The following is a 21,042-nucleotide window of genomic DNA, read 5'->3' on the forward strand; positions in this document are numbered from 1 at the left end:
CGTTAGGGCCGTATCGATTACGTTCGGAGGCACGTATATCACAGAATTGAATGTTTCGATCGCTGAAATCATTCCCCAGTACCTGTTACCGAACCGATTACGTCTTTCTCCTTCGTGCATCGTACCTCTGTCTACAGCATCCCGCGTATTAGGATAAACTGCGGCGATTACGACAGGTGGAGCCGTATTTTGCAATTTTCCCGTCGGGGTCCACGACTGCGGAGATGCAGCAAATTGCACCGAACTATTTACGACCGCCGTACGCACATTTCGTTCCATCGCGCCACTTCTGACGCCCCGAAACTGCATCGATACATGAGAAATGCAGTGGATCTCATGCCTACGAAACTGAACTCGCTATTAAACATTCGACTTGCAGAATAAAAAAACGGACTTGATACGTTGGAGTGAAGTGCAAAATGCGAGGGAGAAGATATTGAACTTCAATTTTTCGCGAATTCGTGCTTACGAACGTACGTGCTTCTATGTCACGACCATTTTCGTGAATTGTGACCGATTTTATTTCGTTTTGTATGTAACCTTGTAATTATTATTTTTTATTAAGATCGTTGTGTCTTACCGTGGTCGTTACTGGATAAAATATTTATTATACTGTTCTATATATTCGAATTTGTAAGTTTTGATTATATAACGTATAATGTGAATAATATTCACTGAATATGGAAAGAGATTCTGAGGCAACAGTAAGTATAATAGTCGAATACGAATTAGAATCGGCGCTTGTTCGCCTCGATAAACGGCTTTCAGAGCTTTCATCGGCTCATGGAAGTCATAAATGTCAATTAGTCGCGTTTTGCTCTTCAAAAGGGAAGATAACAGGTATCTACCTGTTGTAAGTGCAACGCATTATTATCCTCTCGTCTGTTGCCGCTGTAATCTTCGTGTCCTTGATAATTAGCACCTATGCTCTGCTAATTGCAGCCTGTAGCAGAAATGTTAAAAGCGACTTCACGCAAGGACGTGTCGTTCGCTTATAGAGAACGATCCTTGATTTATTACGCATATTTAATGGTACACGCGCTATCTCGTATTACTGGTCCTATCGCATAGTTTATTCAAGTATCCAGAACTAAAAAGTATTACGCTTCCAGCAATATTTAAATTCTAATCCATTGAAATTCTAGTCTATTAATATAAACAGCAATTTTTGACCCTAGATAAATATTTGTCGAATCAACCGAGACAGAGAGGCAATGGAGGATCACTTCTTCTAAATCAAATATAACAATTTCTTATAAAAAAAATGGAATATATAAATTTGTTTCCTATTGGAAGATGGTTGTCATTGACTACCTATTTTAATAAATAAATTGGCTTCTTTCTACATGTTTTGCGCTTTTCCTTCCCATCGTACAAAAATTACCTGGTATATTTTGTGCCTGGAATATCAAGTTCAAACCATGGAGGAATCAGTGCCAGGTAAACACAGACACCGTCGTTCCTAATAACTTTATAAACTAATAATAATCTTAGCTCGTTAGAAATTCTGGAAACTTAATCGCCATATTTTCACCACCTTCCAGACGTCTCGAGCTTCTGGTACAAAGTCGGGGATACAAGTTACCGCGAACTTTAAATCTCAGCGAGTTTATCGCGTCCCAAGAGTGGTGTTACTCGCTCACGGGGTTGCAATTCTGGGCGATACGTATTTCTCAGCGAAACGGTGCCTCGTGACGCGACTATGTACACAGACTAAACGAATAAACGCGCAAACTTACGTATTGTGATCAAAAGTGGATTGTTTCACAACTACGTGCCAACTATCATTGATGAGGAAGCGCGTAAATGTTTCGCATTGTAATTAAGTGAGCATAAAAAGTAATTGGAGTGACAACTTTACGTATCGAATCGAATCAAGGGAAATGCCTTTTTGAGTTTACAGTGGTGGCATGGGGCATCAGGGGTTTTCACTTTTAACACGTTGATCGCTACGTCACCTATATATATATGGGTGACAGGAATTTTCACGAAAATATTAAATAAACTAATTCTGACGATGGGATGTTAAAGAAAATAAATCTGCATAGGAATTCATGAATTTGGCAAAATTGCAAAATTAAGTACTAGCTTCGACTCAACTCGTTAAATCTCTGGTAGCGACGAATGAACGGTACAAATGACAAGAGTACTCCAAGAGAAAATTGAAGCAGCAAGCAGATTCCAGAAAAAAAAAAAAATAGATGGAAGACGTAACGTCCAACTAAACATTTTCCGCATCGACGACCCTTAAAATTCCTCTCGAAGTAAATACTCGGGCATGCTGCAAATTGAGATGCATCTCTGGGCTTTCGGTTTTTCCGCGGAACGTGCTGCGAAACGTGCTCGGCGTAACGCGGCGGCAAAACCGTGGAAAAAGCGTGCATGTTTCCCATCTTGTAAACTCCATCATGGCACGCCGGTTTCTTCATTACACCCTCGGGGAAATGCAGCCGGAAACTCGCGGCGCGGCTGCCAGTTCGTTTGTCCACGCAACCATCGCCCGACGAAACCTCGTTCCGCCCGGATTGATCGTCACGTGCTCTTTTTGCGTAAACGGAAACTTCGGACGCACAACCGTGACGTTTTCTTAATATCAGCAACATTTGTCGTAGTCGTAACGAGCCACTTATTGGTTCTGTTTAGGAAATTTATCTGCTTTGATGTTTAAAACACAACTTATTCACATTTACTCGAGAAATTGAGAAAGTTGTCGTGGTTTAAATTCAAGAATATTTTCTTTAAGGTTTAAATAAAGCTTGATTTTAGAGGGCAAGTATTGAACTCGATATATTAATTTTGTTGTTAAGCTATATTTAAAAATTGCCAAGATACAGCTGATCTCCAGAGAGAAGGGTGAATTAATGTGCCAATATAAAGCTTCTAGTTCATCGATTTAATTGCATTTGCCCTAAATTCGGGTTAAATTAACTCGGCTATTTTCCAAGGTTTCACTGCTCTGAAATGAGAGCGTTCTTTATATAAACACATTTTAATTAAATAGAACAAACTGGAAGATATTCAATCCAAAAAGAATGTTTGTTTACTCTCCTGTTAGTTAACAAAAGCAATAGAAGTCCTGTATTGGTTCGCATAGAAAATAAATTTGTTTAATGACACAATCGATGTCTACTGCATTTAATTTCTCTTGCCCCACTAATCTTTATACCTCCAGGTCTGTTTTTATTTGACTAACCGTTTTACCCATCCTTTGCTGAAACGTTGCAAAAAAAGAATACTGAGACGTCTGGGGAAACTAATCGCAAGTTGCTCCCCTGGCAAAGGAATTGCAGAAGACAAATTATCGAGTACTCGGTGTAATTAAACTTAATACTTCAGCGTTAAGTACGCTATTAACGAAGGCACGATGCCGCAAAGGCGTGCGAGAACTCAACGAGATTCGAAGATCTCACGCACGTAATCCCCTTTGTAGAGTTTCTCATCAACGTGACGGTATGCTTCATAAATTGTTGCTAACTAAAAATAACAACTGCGGCGGAAGTAATAAGAGGCAACGTCTATTTCATCTGACGGGGAATTATGATCGTAGGAAAAAGTTCCAAGGAATACTAGAACTTCCAAGTATGATTTATTAGTATTCTGGAACTGGAAAAGGAATTTCTTTGATGTATCAATTTAGTAATTATAATTATAATATTCATAGGTTCCGAGAAAGACTAATATAAAGGGTGGAAACGTAAAATAGTTACTTGTTTGAAACTGCGAAATTATCGTTCCTAATTAAGAAATTATTTATTCTATAAGTTTCAGCGGAATTATAATAATTAATCGTAAAATGAAACAGAGATAGAACATGTGCACTTTTAAACATCAAACGCGAATACCAAAATGAAAAGCTGAACGAAAAGACTGTTTGGCCGATATCGTACACGGATATATATATATTTTTTTGTGGGAAATGGACGAATGGAACGTAAGCAACGTGAGTTAGTGCGACAAACAAGGCAAAAGCACATGAACGTAGAAAAAAAGACGATCACGGTAACTGACTTGGCAAATCCATGCTGTATCGCGCATGAAACCCGCCCAGGACTCAGGTGTGCAGTGCAATTCAGCCCTTCCGTTTTTTTCTAATGCTTTTCGGTAGTATTTCATTAGGTATATGGATTCTACGAAGCCGACATATTGTTGCAAAAATACTGTGAATACCCTTGTGGTGTTATTTACATGAATAGAATAGTAAATACTGAGTAATGATTACCTAGAATAAAGTACTATCTTCATCAAATAATTAAAAGTACCAATATACTTACTACTAAACATTGAACATTTCATATCTTAACAGTAAACTATAAATAATGATCATTGAATAATTAAATATGATTGAACACTGAATTAACTACTAAATATTAAACATTGAACATTGAATATCGCGTTGAACATTGAACCGTACACACTAATCCAATACAAAATTTCAAACAATTCCAAGTTGTCGAACCCCCATTGAAATAGTATTAATTCACCTGTTCACCTGTGAAACCAGACGATATAAATTATAATTGCGTTCCTTACAATAATGTTTCCGTCATTGGAATTTCGCCAGGTCGTTTAGCCTGACCACCTATTGGCGAAACTGAACGTGTGTATTAACCAAAGGTGTTTTCTTCTCTTTTTTCAGAACTCCGAGATATCTCTGTTCGAGACAAACATTCGTTTCATGGGAAGCCTGCTGGCCTGTTACGCCCTCACCGGGGACGTGATGTTCCGGGATAAGGCGGCTCAGCTTGGCGAACGGATGTTGCCCGCTTTCCAGACGGAAACCGGAATTCCTCATTCCCTCATCAATCTCCATACCGGGGTAAGTCTGGGATTTCGTGGTTTCACGTCGGGCCTCCACGCCAACGCCAGTATGTTTTAATGTTAATTATTTCTGATGCGATTGCGATCCAAAATTTACGGGACGCAAAACATTTACGACCTAGCCCGGAGCCTCGCGATTTCGACTTAATATTCCAAGGGAAATTTCTCGTGAATTTATGTAAAACTCTTGGAAAGTGATTTCTTTGCGAACTGATTCGCTTCAGGTTCCATAAATTTAACGCTAAATTTACAGAGATTTTTTATCAGATTTCTATTACCGAAGTAAAGCTTCTAGCTATAAATGGAGTTACTAAAATTAATTAGAAGGCTTGAACAAAAATGAATTTTGATACGTACTTGTCCTTTTAAATCGATAAAAGTCAGCGTACGTGGTTCGCAAAAAATATAAACATTTTTCTGTAAAACCTTGTGAAATTTGATTTCACTCTGGCATGAAATAATGTGCGTCCGTCAGAAATGTTAAAAATCACGAGAAGATCCGAATCACAGGTTCGTGTTCGAAATCGTGGAGGATAACGGGAAGACCAGTTTTTGTACATAGCAGGGTAAATTAATTTTTCTTTTTGCTGGTAACGCACGTTGCCCCGCAGCGGCGAAAACAAAGTCGGAAAGATTCTACAGGGAAGGCGGTAACCGCGATGGTTTTTTCGCGCACGTTCGTAAGACGGGAACAACGTTGTATACGCTTAGTTTAATTGAAACGATCCCGTCAAGTCACGCTCGCCAAAGCGACGGGCCGCGATTAATATGCAAATTCTTAATTAGACGAATAATGAGGCCGCGAAAGGCGGTTCCCAGGTCACTTAGCCTGTTTTACATCCTCCTCCACTGTCTCTTCTCTCCCGTTCGTCTTTCCCTTTAATTGTATTCCTCCTGACAAGATATGCGATGGGGAAACACGCGGAACTTGGGTCACTTTCGATAAAACCGCTGAAAGAATTCACAGACGTCAATATTAGTAGATACAATCAATCCCATAAATATTCGTACCCTCTATATCTGTTGATGAAGTTTGACTAAATTAAATAATAGTTTTGATATTACCAAATGAATTTCTCATTGTAAATATGTATATGAATTGATATAACCCTTTTGTTAATATAGAAAACTAATAAAAAAAAAAAAAAAACGATTATGTATCAACGTGTAAAGACGAGAAAATGTTCGATTACAAACATTTACCTTCAACTTTTCGATACATTTTCAGCTTCCACCGTTTGTTCTCCACTCTCTCTATCCATTCTTATGTTTTTCCATTCCTCTGTCGTCCCACATTCGCGTTTTCTCGTCTCCCCATTCGCACTTCCCATGATTGTCTTCACCATTGTTCATCGTTTCCGTGATACTCTTCTTTCCAGTGATTTTTGCCCACCATTTCGCGAGTCCTCGACTTCAAGCGAACTTTTTTTCCCTGTCGCCCTTTTCGTTTGATTTCACTCTTTCCACGCTTTGTTTCGCCGTTCGCGCGTTTCGTTTCCCAGTCGAGCGACGCGACTACTGTGTCTGCTTCGACAGCTCTTTTCGTCTTCCCTAGCTGTAACGTTGCGAAAACTGCGAGCTCCGCTCGAAGACTCGAACCGAACGAATGGAAAATCCAGCTGGAAAACGTTTTACTTCTCGCGTTCGGGAACCGCGCCGGACGAGTTTACACTTCCACGGTACATTAAATAAACGCCGAGATTAAATTTGCTGTCTTTCGTATCAACGTACCTCGCGGCGATTTATTCGAGCTGAAATCGCTAGAAATCTTTCTGTATTACATTTTATACTTACAGAAAAGCGTCTTCGGAGATGTCTTAAACTTATATTTCTTTGTCGCGAATGGAGGTGATCATTCAATTAATTATAATCAATCCTAGTTTACATAAATTTCATCAGGAAATTTGTAATCAAAAGATCGCATTGAAATCATGAATTCTATATAAAAAGAAGCTTTCACCCAATTTTCTTTTAGATACTACTATCTAATATTGGAAAGAAAAATTAAATATATCTAAAACATTGATAAACAGTGAAAATAACTGAAATCTACGATTCGAAACGTTTGAAATAAATTAATGTTGGCATTCGAGACCGCAAAGTCTCCGTCCCTTTCTACAATTCCAAGCTCGCTTTCCACGAGTCCCGGTAAAATTCAATTTAATTTCTCTCTCAGGGACCGAGAATAGTCGTTATTATCTATACTGTAACGTTGTAATTTCACGACAACGGTTAATATTTGTCTTGCAAACAGTGGTCAGAGTGAGTTCGTTTCGCAAGGAGAAAATCGGCCATAATGTAAACACCGTCTTTGTTATTTCATTTAATTGGTTCCCGTTCGATTCGATCGCGCCTCAATGGAAACTTCCTCGTCGATTAATCGAAACGAAATTTCCCTCGAATTTTCCAGGTTAGTAAGAATTATGGATGGGCGAGCAGCGGGTGCAGCATACTATCCGAAATTGGCACGATGCATTTAGAATTCACCTACCTCAGCGACATTACTGGCAATCCTGTCTTCAAGAGCAGGGTCGAGAACGTCAGGAAAGTGTTGAAGAACCTAGAGAAACCGAAAGGACTCTATCCGAATTATATTCATCCTAGGACTGGAAAATGGGGACAACGTGAGTAACTGAAACATTAAAAAATAATTTATTATCCCGATGAGTATTTCACAATAACAAGTAAGACCACCATCTATGTCATTCCGTTTAAAAACAAATGCTTGAGAAAAGTAGGAATCGTGTCAATCATACTTGGTGCAAGTATATAGTTCAAGTAGCACACAAGAGATGAACTTGCAATGGAAATTGATTTCAAAGGAAAACGCTTGTTTATAATACAATTGTCTCCGCACTTCGCGCGCTTCCAGGACTCCAAAACTTGTGATTCGAAGTAGTTTGAGCTCCTCCGTTGGGAGATTCAATTTTCACGCATCCTTTTAAACGAGTTTGACTCTCTTTGATTCTCGCGTGCCTCAACCTCATTCCGAAGCTTCTCGTTTCGTTTCGCGAACCTCTTACCAAGTACCACTCGCATTTCAATTTCTGTTCCTTCCAGTTCACACGTCTCGATTTCAATATTCCCGGCCACACGTACGAAAAAGTAACGAACACAACGACGACGATCAATTTCAAAGGGGGCCGCGCGAATCGATTTGCTTTCTTCAAACTGACCATGCCAATTTCAATTACAGCCGATCAGTTTGCCTTTTTAAAAAAAATTGTAACAACCGAAACTAATTATTCTCTCGCGTCTGATACAGCTGACACGGCTCCATACATTTCGACTGAGCTCGATAAAAACCTGTCTGTCGAAAAACCATGAGGTGTTTGGGAATTTTTTGCGAGGAAATTATACATGGGAATAATTCTAGATTTTTACATAAAATTGCAGGGTACATTTTTATAACTGCACTTGCTATTTTACGTTTTTGTTTAATTTTTTTCATTTTGGGCCTGTTTTGACTTTTCTTCCTTGTTGACAAGATTGCACTTCGCGTGAAGTCAGCAATTTTGAACAAATTCTTATTCAGTGATAGTCTGTCGAGTCTTCTAAATGGGATAGATATTGTATGACGTTCTTTGAACAGTATAAAATAGAATTTTAATAGAAGCAGTAATATTTAACAACGAGACCTAAAAGAAATATTTTCTCTTCTCTTGGTCGCTGTCATTGCAATTTAAATTCGAGTATCGGTTTGAGAACATCTCCCAATCAATTGAATATGATATCATAAATTTCTTCTCGCTCTTTCCCCTGCATTCTTTTCTATTCCATCCCGGCGTGTACACAAATTACACGCTTTTTCTTAATACCACGACGTTTAACGAATATGAGAACAACGAAAGATCATTCATCCAGCGAGCGACCGTCAAAAATGCAAATAAACGAAAAGGAGGGGTAGAAAATTAACGCGCTCATTATCAGTGAGAAACATCGACCCTGGCGAGGCGAAAGAGACGAGCGAGGAGAGAGGTCCGATGTAAATGCGGCTGGTGGCTTTATTACTGTAATTTTGTTTAATAAATCTTCTCGCGCCCGGAGAATTTCGGGGTAAAATAGATTTTTAATCCGACGGCCATCAATTATATCGCTGAAATAGTTTCGACGCGACCACGGCGGGGTCAGAGGAAACGGCGCTGCTCCCGTTTCGCTTCTTCTCGGCTTCCTTTTGCGCTTCCGTCGCCTGCCGCGGAGACGCCATTGCCGAGATCTCTTTGCGCGATCCCGAATAACGCATTTATCATGGCCAGCATCCCCTCGGGTGCTAAATCCTCTTCTTCTCTCGTTGTTCCACCGACTTCGTGCCCCTCCCGTGTTTTCCCGTTGCGCGTATGACGATCCCTTCCCACCACCTCCCTCCCTCGCCCTCGCTCACCTCCAGAATATTTATCATCCTCCTCGGAACCCACCAACCATCCGTCCTTCTCGCACGCTCGTCCGTTTTCGTTTCTTTGCGGACCGCGGCCGACCGTCAGCCTCGAGTCTTCTGAAATTTATGGTTCCATTGAAGTCCGTCGAGTTATAGCTGCTGCGGGTTCCATGGGCGAACGAACTCCGCCGCGAATCCTTCGGCGAACTAATTAGGGGGGGGGGGGGGTCGTCGGAGCTTTCTTCGGTGAAAAAAATATAGGGACAATTTTGTTTACCTGGATGAACTTTTAGGGGAAATTTGGAACACTGGGATTTAATCAGGCTTCGGAGAGATAGCAAAATATGTATATGTAGGATAGAGAAAAAGCTCCTGGAGATATCAACAGTTGTTGATCCTTTCAGATCTAAATTATTTCTCTTCTCGTACTAATGTAATTTACTTTTGGAGGGCTTAACTTGGACTAAAATTAGTATGGAAAAAATTAAACAAAAAATCCTAATAGTGTAGTTTACGAGAAAAACTGGTGTTTCTCCATGTGCAAAAATAAGGACATTCGCCCTAAACGACATTCGTCCTGTCATAAAATCAGAAAATCTGGACTGCATATTAATATTTGAAACATACCAAGTTTTATGAAAAAATATAACCACCCTCTCTAGTTCCAAGAAAAGAGATCGTGAAATTTCTATTATCCTTTATCAAATATAAACAAAATTTCTGACGCGAATACCGCTTACATCTTACCATAATTATAATCTTACAACGTCAACAGCGAACGCCAGTGTTAATTAAAAAGTATGCAATTAAGGGTACTTAAACTTAGAGTCAACGTTCGCAAACGAAGTAACTTTTTACTTAATCTCTGGAGGCTCTCCAGCTGGCGAAGTCCCGTGGGCTGTATCTCCCAAAGCTCGTACCTTAATTCGGTCCTGGCGAAGAATGCTTCGTTACGACAACGAGCAACGAAATGATCGCCCACTCGGGGTAGCTGAGCGACCCTGCGGTTCTTCAGGAAACGCGAAAGACAGCCCGGGTTGTGATTCGTCGCGGATTATCGGAGGTTTTTGTACCCAGAAGAGGGCTACTCCGACAACTCGTCTGAGAGCCAGCAGGACAAAGGGGAAAGAGCTCGAGCAGTTTTACTCTCGCGACTTTTCCAACTCCCTCTCTCTCTCTCTACTGGAAAGCGTCGAGTACTTTCCTTTCTCCTCTTTCCACGATGCTCGTAGGTAAAATAAAGTCCAACGCTAGAAAATGGTGCGATTACTGATCTATGAGGGAGAGAAAGCAAAATAAATTCTATTTAGCATCCTAATTAGAGGTGTAGGGTTGTGAACGTTTTCGATACGAAGGGTATCAAGATATATTCTTTGGGGGGGGGGGGGGGCGTGCCATGCGATAGTGCTTTTCAAGACGAACTCATTGACCCTTAATGTATTTACCCGATTTTTATTAGTTTCCAAGATAGAATGCTTCGAAATTTACTGATTTTCAGTGGAAAAGTCTGAGTTTGAGTGACCAGTCATAAAAACGGTCCTACGCGGTCACTCAAACTCAGACTTTTCCACTGAAAATCAGTAAGTTTCGAAGCATTCTATCTTGAAAGCTAATAAAAATTGGGTAGATACATTAAGGGTCAATGAATTCGTCTTGAAAAGCACTATCGCATGATCCTCCCAAAAACATATAGTTCCACTTAAAAAACGAAACTTCACTACCATATCTTTTAAATTAATAATATAAACAAAAATTTCGTTTAAGCCATAATATAGAGGCCCTTATATCCTGCAATTTGCATGTAAATTTCTTTTTGTTAATAGTACCTAATGGGAGACTAAAGTTTAGCATCTTCTTGAAATAAAACTCCACTTTTAACTTTAAGCCATAATACCGCTTCGTCTATACCACGTTAAGAGATCGATTGGGCCGCAGCAATCGGTTAAAGAAACTGTTTCCTCTTCGATTACAGATCACATGTCGCTGGGAGGACTCGGCGACAGCTTCTACGAGTACCTGCTGAAAGCTTGGATTCAGTCTGGCAAAGAGGACGTCGAGGCACGTCAGATGTACGACGAAGCGATCGCGGCGATAGATCAACACATGATTCAGACGTCACCTGGCAAACTCCTCTACGTGTCCGATCTGAAGTACGACAGGCTGGACCATAAAATGGGTCATCTGGCGTGTTTCGCTGGTGAGTTTCAACTGAAATCCACTCACTCTTCTACGCAGCAGTCCTCATTCGCTGGTATTCCAGCTGGTATGAAATCTCTTTTATTGCGCGGTGTTTTATTGCCAGCGAGATTACTTCAAACTGCGTTATCCGAGTAGATACTTCGAATCAAGGGAAGGAAAATTTTCTTTATAATTTGTTTCTTTATGGGGAGGAATAACTGGATCGGAATTGAAGTTAGTGTTTTTGTTTTAATTTTTTTTTTTATTACAGTTTCCTTACGTACGTAAGAAATCCACATTTAAGTAGAGAAAATTTAAAATATTCCAGACTAGTTGAGATCGTTGTAATGAATAGAGATTTTTTCTATAATATACTCAAATTTCAAGTCGACAATTCTCCAGCAAGTATTACATTCTGCTACTCGAGTTAATATGCGAAACGTACCCTTGAGTTTTATGGAAAAATGTAATCACCCCCTTAGTACAATCTTTTCCCATCTTTCTGGAAAAGTTATTATATTTTCGCTATAAAATTTCTGCAGATTTTTGTTAAATATAAAAGCAATCTTAAAGGGTGATTTAATATATAAATGACACTAATGAGTTTCAACTTCTTATTGGTTCTGAATCGTCGGGAATGTCTTTCTTTTTCCAGGCGGGATGTTCGCACTGGGCGCCAAAACTATGGAAAACGAAATGTCTGAAAGATACATGTCTATAGCCGCCGGTTTGACTAACACATGCCACGAATCCTACGATCGAAGTTTCACCAAACTGGGCCCTGAAGCTTTCCACTTCATCGAGGGCAACGAAGCGAAGAGCTTGAAGAACGGCGAGAAATACTACATCCTCCGACCGGAAGTAAGTGTCTCCACCGTTTAAAAAATTAAACATTTCACATGAAAATCGAGACGTTCGTTATACATAACCAGTAAATACGTATAAAATAAGCAATGCAACAAATCGAAATGTAAGATGAAGGAAATTCAACGTAGTCATGAACGAAATATGTGTAAATGTATAAATAACCATTGAAAAACATTGTCCTGAATCAACCAAACTAGAAAACGTTTTGATATTTATACCTGTTGTTTCCTCGTCCCGGAAATACTTGCTAAATTATTCAATCCGAACTTTTCTCACGTCACTCGGAGAGCAAGCGTCAGGGGTTACTCGCCAAATTTACGTGGAGTAAAATACTTACCTTTCAGACGTTTGAATCGTACTTCGTGATGTGGCGACTGACAAAGGACCCGAAATACCGCGAGTGGGGTTGGGAGGCGGTCCAAGCGTTGGAGAAATACTGTCGCGTTCCAGGAGGCTTCACCGGACTCCACAACGTTTACGTGATTGATCCCCCACAGGACGACGTTCAGCAAAGCTACTTCTTCGCCGAGACTCTCAAGGTACAGTTCGCTGATCGTGCTATTAATTCATCTCAATATATTTTACTTTCAATTTCCCGCGATGGTTAAAGCAGGAACACCTGCTTTATGGTAACTGCTTAAAATTCTTCGTGTCAACAACTAATAGATGCTGTGACTATTGTTTCATTTTTATTTCCTGATCCATGTGTGCATTTGCTGTGGGAGGACACGTTTTAAGATCCTCTAATGATGACTATATGTGGCTGTGACTACATATAATTACATGTATGTTTTGTGTGTTTATATATGACTATACGTGACTACATGGCATTGTATGCGACTACATACGTGATTACTATAGTGACGACTATACGGTGACCATACATGTAACTATGCATTTCACTGTGGAACAGTGTCAAAACACCTGCACATTTTGCATATGTCCTGTACACATGCACTTATTCTACATACAAGTGGATTTACCCTGAACATCTGCCACACATTTCGCACGCAAGATTATAATTTCCACTTACACGGAAAGCATGTTCATTCACAGACATTCTCAATCCATCAACGACAACCTTTTTCTCTCGGAATTCCCTTTTAGGGAATTTTCGTTCGACCACCAACCGAGCGAACAAAACGTCACCGACATTTTTATCGTGCTTCGCGAAGTCAACGACGCTTAAGATCGCATCCACCTGAATGCGAAGCAACCTCGTTAACTTCCCTATGGAGAAACCGTGGTTTTTGTAACGCTCCGCGATGGGTAACGATTAAACCAATCGAGCGAACGTCGGCGGCCGCAAAATGGAACGCGAACGCGGACGGTCATTATCGTCCATAACGGCAAGTGTGTTAGGACGTTAATTCTCTTATTAGCGCGTAGTTGATTGCTATCCGAATCCCACGAGATCTTCCAGGAATCTCATTAAAACCGTCGCTTTTCCAAGATCGCCGAGATATTTTAAACGCTTCTAAGATCCTCAGGAATTACATCCCTCTAGTAACCAGGATAAATGGCTGCGGCCTGATGCCACATTGTTAGCGTGCTTATCTCTCGAGGAAAAGTCGATGTACTTGCGCGAATATTAATTTTAACGAGTCCCGATTATTTCATCTCAGTTTTTTTTTACAATAAGAATTATTATCCGGTCTATGACTAAATTGTGTTCGTTTTCTTGGATATATTAGGTGTTGAAATTAATTGCGTACTACAGTAAATTATTATGGAAAAACGAAACGTGTGTATTTTGTTTTAAATGTGTAGTGTGTTTTATTACTGTAGAGTTGGTACTTTAATATAATTTTAATTAGAATTGCATCGAATACAGGGGTGTAGCATTAATTTCTACTTCTAGCAAAACTTCAGAGATACTTTTGAAATTTTATTATGCGGACATTAGTCTATAATTTTTATTTATTAACACTAAAACTACCGCGATCAACACAACTTGAGAAAGAAGAAGCAAACTAATTCTTCCATTAAAATTAAAGTTCTATCATTAATAAATAGAAAGCACAACCCCTATCTAACGAAACGAGTATTTTCCAACACAAAAATTTCTGAAGACACTGCTATTCCTACGAGAATTACCTTATTAATGAATAACAAATAATGACTGAAATCGATCCTTTGGTCTGTTTCCAGTACCTCTACCTGCTGTTCAGCGACGACGACTTGATAAACTTGGACGACTGGGTGTTCAACTCCGAGGCCCACGTGCTCCCCATCAGAGGCAACCCTCTCTACCGGCCGTCCCCAACTTTATAATTTCTACAAAGCCTCATGGTTCGTTAAAGCAACGCGCGAAAGGAGATCGAACTCGAGAAACAGAAACAGGAGCAACCAAAAAAAAAAGAAAAAAAAATAGTCTGGCATAAACGAACAAATGGAAAGAAACGAAATAGGAATTGGGCACGTGGGAGGATACACGAGTGGCCACTCGAGGTCGAGAAGAGTCAGAAAACACACCGTCTACGGACCATAGAAGAACAATAGTGGAACAGCAACACGTGACAGATGGGAGAAGCGGAAACGAGAGCACGAGGACTCGTCTAGAAGCGTTGAACGATCGAGGCCGCGCAGTTGGCGCAGTTAAATAATTATTTTAGGTAAAACGAGGTAGTAGGAGACGTGGGTAACGGACGTTATGCGGCAAGGGAACATCGCGAACAGAGATATCGATGGGACTTCTCGCAAATGTTTGTTAATATTGTCTGAAAACCACTGTGTATTCGTTGGTGACACTTTTTTATTTCAAGGGAGGAACCACCCTTTACATCAGAGCCACTCTTTCTATTCGTTTCGTTGGCTGTATTCTTAATTTATAAATGATATCGAATTATGTATCAGATAAAAAAGGGTTTATTGTTCTTGTGAGCTAGAAGATGTAAACACAGAAAGAACAAAAATTAAATTTTCTAGTGGTTTCCAAGCCATCAGAAACGGGACAATTTTTATTTGGAACATGTTCGTATACATTCTATAATCTGAGAAGAATGGTGAATCTCTTCGAGGTGCGATATAACCAACTCGAAGACATTTGCCATAAGAATGCACGAAATAAATAAATGCGTGATGTAAGCCTGATACAAAACCTTCTGATTCACACTCGAAATCGAAAAGCATCGCCAATGAGATAAAAGCACGATTATTAAATTGCTTAAATAAACGTTTGTGCGAATTTCCGTAAAAATTGGCGTCCAGACGCGATGTTCCTTTGTAAGCGACACACGCGTACGTTTGTAAATAGCGAAAAAAGAGCGCATGCGTGAGAATATATAAAATAGAGAAACCGGACGTACGAATACACGCGAGAATGGACTTGAATGGAGAGTGTGAACATTTACTCTTCGCCCCAAGCGCGGGTGCTTTTCGCCCATTTCTTTTTTCGCCTGCGACACGAAACGGTTCCACCCGGACAGAACCCATTCGGAGGGAATTAGAACGTTTGGTCAGATTTATCGGTGATTACGGCGTGTTTCTCTTTTTCTTCTTTCTTCCGTTCGAGCTCGAACAAAAAAAAAAATAACGATGAACCTCCCTTCGAAAGGAACGGAGAGACAAATTGTCGCGCGTGTAACGACGATGGTGAATAATGGTAGCAACAATCGGTCCTAGAGATATTCTGCGGAGAGCGCTAAGGTATGAACCATTCGTTATGGGAGTTGTGTGAGTCTATTAAAAGTAAAATGGAGTTTTTTACGAAAAGTGCAGTGCAGTAGGAACGCGATGCATTTGTCTGTGAAGTTGTTTTTCAAGCAATTGTGAGCCATATCACCCAATTGGCGGAGAAAGTGAGAAAAAGAATGTTACACCTCTAGACTTGATAGAAAAACATGAATCATGATTTCAAGAATTTTGATCGCAGTGATGATAATAAAAAAAAACATACGTATTTGAATGAATTAACAGTGAATCAAATATAGAAATTAAATAACAGTATATTGTTAATATTCTCCTGGCTGGAGAAATTTTACATATTTCCAAACAGAGATAATATGAGCTCACACCACTTCCTTAATGAACAACTCTGTGGCGTACAATGATAAAAAAAAAGTCCTCAAAAAAAAAAATATAGATTGGTCATTAGAGTTACTGCTCCGATGACTGATCGAAATTGTCAACCGTCGACACCGCCACTTTTCGAACTCAACCGAGACGGACCTGTCCGCGGCTTTTTCTAACATTTTCTACTTTTGAATAACAACACTGCGTCTCGACGATCTCGGTGGCAGAAATCGCCAGATCGGATCGATACGTCGCGCTCTGTGTTCAGCGCGACGAGTTACTTTTTTCTATTTAGCGACCAGGTAAACCAATAGAATCGTGGAATTGTTCATTAGCGTCGACTCGCTTAGAATTGTTGAGATTAATTAATGTATCGTGAAGGGTGACTCTCTGTTGTCGATATTTGATCATGCGGAACGATGAGATTTATTATTTTTATTAATTATTAATACAAACTCTCAATTGTACAGGGTGGACTATTTAGATAGAAACATTTTTAAACACCTTTCCCTAATATGTCTATGTACATGAAACAACGCGAGAGGTGTATTTTCATCTAAAATAAATATCTGCGATTATAGTCATAAAAACATCAATGGATAAAAATATCTTTCGCCCAAAAATCTTATTCGCATTCGACATAATTCATGATAGCGTTCAATCGAAAGTCAAGACAATCATAATTTTAATCATATTGAAACACCGTACCAATTTCTTTTAAATAAACTGAAAGATTTCAATGAACCAGACTGCAATAAAATAGCTACTTTCTGTACATCTATCTTTATAATTTCCTGAAACAAACATACGCAGACATTTGTAAACTGACCTGATAAATATCGGTATCAAGTGCACTCAAAGGCTTGCTCAAGCTTGCGCCAAATCGTATCGATCGCTCGAGTCAGTCTTCGCTGTCGAATTAAATTTGATATTCCGGTGCGTGTGTAACGAATCGAGTGTAAGGATAATAGCAATAACGCAGTTCATCGTGAGAAAATAGAGCAGAGACTTGCCCTTCGTGAAAGCCGATTCGCGATCACCGTTGCATCGATTCTCGCGTTCGAAGGGCCTTCCTGCGTGCAGTCCAAACTCAACTGGCCGTTCAAGGTCACCAGCGAGCGCTCCCCACCACGTTTCACTATCCCCACCACTCCATTTCTCTTCTCTGCGCATAGACTATGCATCTCTGCGCGTATCCCCTGCCACTGGAGCGGGGCGACAGTGCGCGTGACGTAAAAGTGGGGGTGGGTCGCGGTTTAAGCTCAAAAAACCGACTCATGCGAGCAGTTTCGACTGCACCACGGGTCTAGAAAGGCTTTCGACCGTCGAGCGGCCCGCTCTGTCCGCCATGGTAACGAAATTAACCCTTTGCACTCCGAGGATAAGTTGAGAAGGTGTTCTTTAACTTCTCACCTTTAATTATAATTTTATAAAATTCAAATATAATTATAACTTGATTTTATTCACCTATTTCGTTCGTAAGGTTGGTGTTATCATAAGTGAACGACACGTGAACGACAGTGTTTACAAACGATGGTTTGAAGTGTTTTAGTTCTTTTCGTGATGCGTGCATTTTGATATTTTTTGTCTAAACTATACAGGATATATTTTTAAAGACTCGTGTTTCCATTAATTTTAAAGTAGCAGGCGAGGGTAGGCCCTTTATACTTTAATTATCGCCAGTACAATAAAAAATACCTAATCGTTATTATTACAGTCTGAATTATAAATTTAATTTAATTTCTCGTTGAACAAATAGAAGCTGTCCTCAGCATCCGTGTCCAAGCGAATAAATGCTGCGAATTCATATCTATCAACAATTTTTATTCGTCATTTGGCCTTTCAATAAAGTTCCGACCATCTCTGTTACATTTTCGCGGATTGCTAAGGGTTAACGCGCATCCTCTAATCAGAAGTTTCCCGTGCGAGTGTGCATGCCGAATATTTTCCGTTTTGCGTGTGCTGAGCGAATGGGGCGAGCTGTGACTCGTGTCGACGAGGGGGGGAAAGCGAAAACAGCGCGAGCCAGTCGCGTCGTAGTTAGTAAACGACATTAGCAGCCGATAAACTAGCGTGTATATAAAGATTTAAAAGAAAAAAAGAAAGTCATATTCTATACGAGGTACGGAGGCGTAGAGAGCAGAGTTATAGCGATACTGGTGTAATTGTATAGGCTTTGCAACGAACGCGCGCGAGAACAAGTGTGAGCAAGTGTGACCGCGTGTCTGTCGCGAGTGTGAGACGTTGTAAATTTGAGCGACAAACGCGCATTCGTCGGACATGATTCGTTTGAGTCTGATGCATATTTGCGAGGCTGCGCTCCATTGCGAGAAAGGATTTGTTCAAAGAAGATCAAGGGACAAAACGAGCGCTCTTAGTTCTCCGCCATTTGTTCCGTTCAGTAGCAAATACCGAATATAAATAATTGAAGCGTCTTAATTAAGGAATTTTAGAAGAAATTTCAAATAATATGTGTGATTTTCATTAAACAATTAAAATAATTTAACTATAGAATTTGATCCCTGTTCTATGGAAGCTTTGTTCCTCGAATGTTTTATAAATTAATAATTCATTCAGTAAAGTCGTGAAACTATAGTAAACAAGAGAAAATTTGAAAAGCTTATAATTATTCCATAATAAAAATTAAATCAATTTTCCTGGACTCGAATCACAAAAAACTATTTTTCCAAATTCCTCGAATCGGTGAATTCAATGCCAAACTCCATATTTCTGTCCCCGTATTTAGAAAGTAGATGTCCCTTTCGACGAAGTTCAGTGCAACGACCTAAAACGCGATATCGAAAATAATATCGAAGAATAATAAGCGTCCGTGAATGATTTATTTGGAACTTGACGATCGTTTCTCGCAATGGCACGCAGCAAGCGAGGCGGGGAACGTCGAAGACGAGTATTTCCCGCGTCCATTTCCCAAACAATCAGTAAGCATCGTACTCGTCGATGATTAAGACGGCCAGAAAGTTACTTAATATATTATACATAATATACATCACCTCTTGCCTTTCGTTCCTCGATTTCCGAACGAAAACATCACTTTCGAGCGTTCATCTCGGAACAGAAGCAAGGCATAAACATACACACAGAAACATATGTATTTGCGTAAATCTTTTGTACTCGATGGGGAAACGAAGTACTTGGAACTCAGAAGCTTCGTTACGCGAAAAAATTCGTGAATCTCGATGAAAAATCCATCTTCTTCTTCTTCTCTCTTTTTTTTCCAAGCGCTTTGTTTATCCATCCACATAGTAGCAACTGTCGTTCGTTCGCAGGCGTTCACTGTTATTGACACGCTGAAGTGATTCCCTGAAAATCATTCGACTTCTAAATCTCAATCAAGCGTTGTCCTTCGGGAATTCGACTATCGAGTAACCGAAACAGGTGCCTGGATAGTGTTTCAAATTGTTTCCAACGTGACAAAGTTTGTCTATTTTTTTTCAATTCGAATGCGAAAATATATATCGTGATATTCTTTATCGTGAGATTTACGTCCGTGTAGTTATTCATCGCAGAACTTCTCATTAAAGAAAATCGTTCGTCCCAATGAAAAAATTGTGCACCGCTAGCAACTGCGTAGGAAATTATGATTTGCTGAAGAGAACACTTCCACGAATTTCATCGATGAGTGGTACTAATCGAGAATTTTGGGTGTAAAATGATGCTTTGGCAGGATTATAGCTTCTTCAACTTGGAGGATTAGAGCCTTGAATATGTTGTTAAAGTTTTGTTGAAACATTTTTTTAATTTTTAATTAATTTAATAGTAAAACTATCATATCAAGATGAAGCCTACGTTAATTGCTAATCAACGAACTGATAGTGTTGATGAACAATAGTAAGCAACAATATCACTCCTTCTAAGCATTCAAGATGCCGTCATCAAGTTCTCTTTTGAAGACCCAGTCGAGTGTCACTTTCCGCAAAGTATTATTTTTACAAAGATAGTCTAATATGTTTTTATTAGTTTCGTTTGAACTCTGAAGAAGGTGCAATCCTGGCGAGATGTTCAAGTATCTTATTCAAAGCTCTCTATATCCTCGATTAGTGTCAACTAGGAAGAAACCAGTCGTGAAAGTCTGAAATATCTCAAATTTAACGAAACCGACGCAAAAGTCGATGTCAGTTAGTTAGCTCAGCGAGTCACGTCAACGGTTTAGTATCTTTTAACATGTAAACACAACTTCGCTCGTTATTGAACGGCCAGCACCATCGTTACCCTCTTTTTCTTCGTGGACAAATCAGCGAACAAACGATTCGTTTTCTCTTCCGTTGAAATAGTTACACGTGTAAACAACGAACCTTAGACCGTTGTATGTGTAACAAAAGTAGCATCGACGACGATAACCAATGGTGATGGCGATGACATTGAGATTAGTTCGAATGGGGGCGACGTGGATAGTAATAAAATGATAATTAGCGTATACATATATTTGTGAATAGATATTTAATAATTTATTGTTAACTAGAGTATTTTATTTGAAAGATTTCATTAAACGGGGTTTTGGGTACCAATAATATCATTTCTAACACCGGAAGGGGAGATTGCGAGAGAGAGAGAGAGAGAGAGAGAGAGAGAGAGAGAGAGAGAGAGAGAGAGAGAGCAAAATTAAACGCTGTTAAACCGCTGCATTCCGCTCCAAAACAATTTTCCAATACTGTTTTATTTAAATTTCCTAAATAGTGCCATTTCAATTGATTTCGCCTAGTGTTAATTTCCACTCCGTATCCTACCGAAGTCCTGTACACGACGAAGTACGAACCTCGTGTCCTGACCGC

At 39.7% G+C, this 21,042-nt stretch overlaps 1 protein-coding gene across 2 annotated transcripts in view; it reads left to right on the plus strand.

The window, feature by feature from the left end:
• Positions 1-20,774, plus strand: part of LOC128889207 (mannosyl-oligosaccharide 1,2-alpha-mannosidase IA) — a 546,492-nt gene extending 525,718 nt beyond the window's left edge. For both annotated transcript variants that reach the window (XM_054146639.1, XM_054146640.1), the window contains 6 exons: positions 4,637-4,816; positions 7,229-7,442; positions 11,166-11,390; positions 12,027-12,232; positions 12,583-12,777; positions 14,390-20,774. In XM_054146639.1, coding sequence (XP_054002614.1) covers positions 4,637-4,816; positions 7,229-7,442; positions 11,166-11,390; positions 12,027-12,232; positions 12,583-12,777; positions 14,390-14,512 — 1,143 coding nt within the window. In that variant the 3' untranslated portion in view covers positions 14,513-20,774. The remainder of the gene's footprint in view (positions 1-4,636; positions 4,817-7,228; positions 7,443-11,165; positions 11,391-12,026; positions 12,233-12,582; positions 12,778-14,389) is intronic.
• Positions 20,775-21,042: the final 268 nt, after the last annotated feature.

This window comes from Hylaeus anthracinus, unplaced genomic scaffold (genome assembly GCF_026225885.1).
Source record: "Hylaeus anthracinus isolate JK02 unplaced genomic scaffold, UHH_iyHylAnth1.0_haploid 11997, whole genome shotgun sequence".
NCBI lineage: Eukaryota > Metazoa > Arthropoda > Insecta > Hymenoptera > Colletidae > Hylaeus > Hylaeus anthracinus.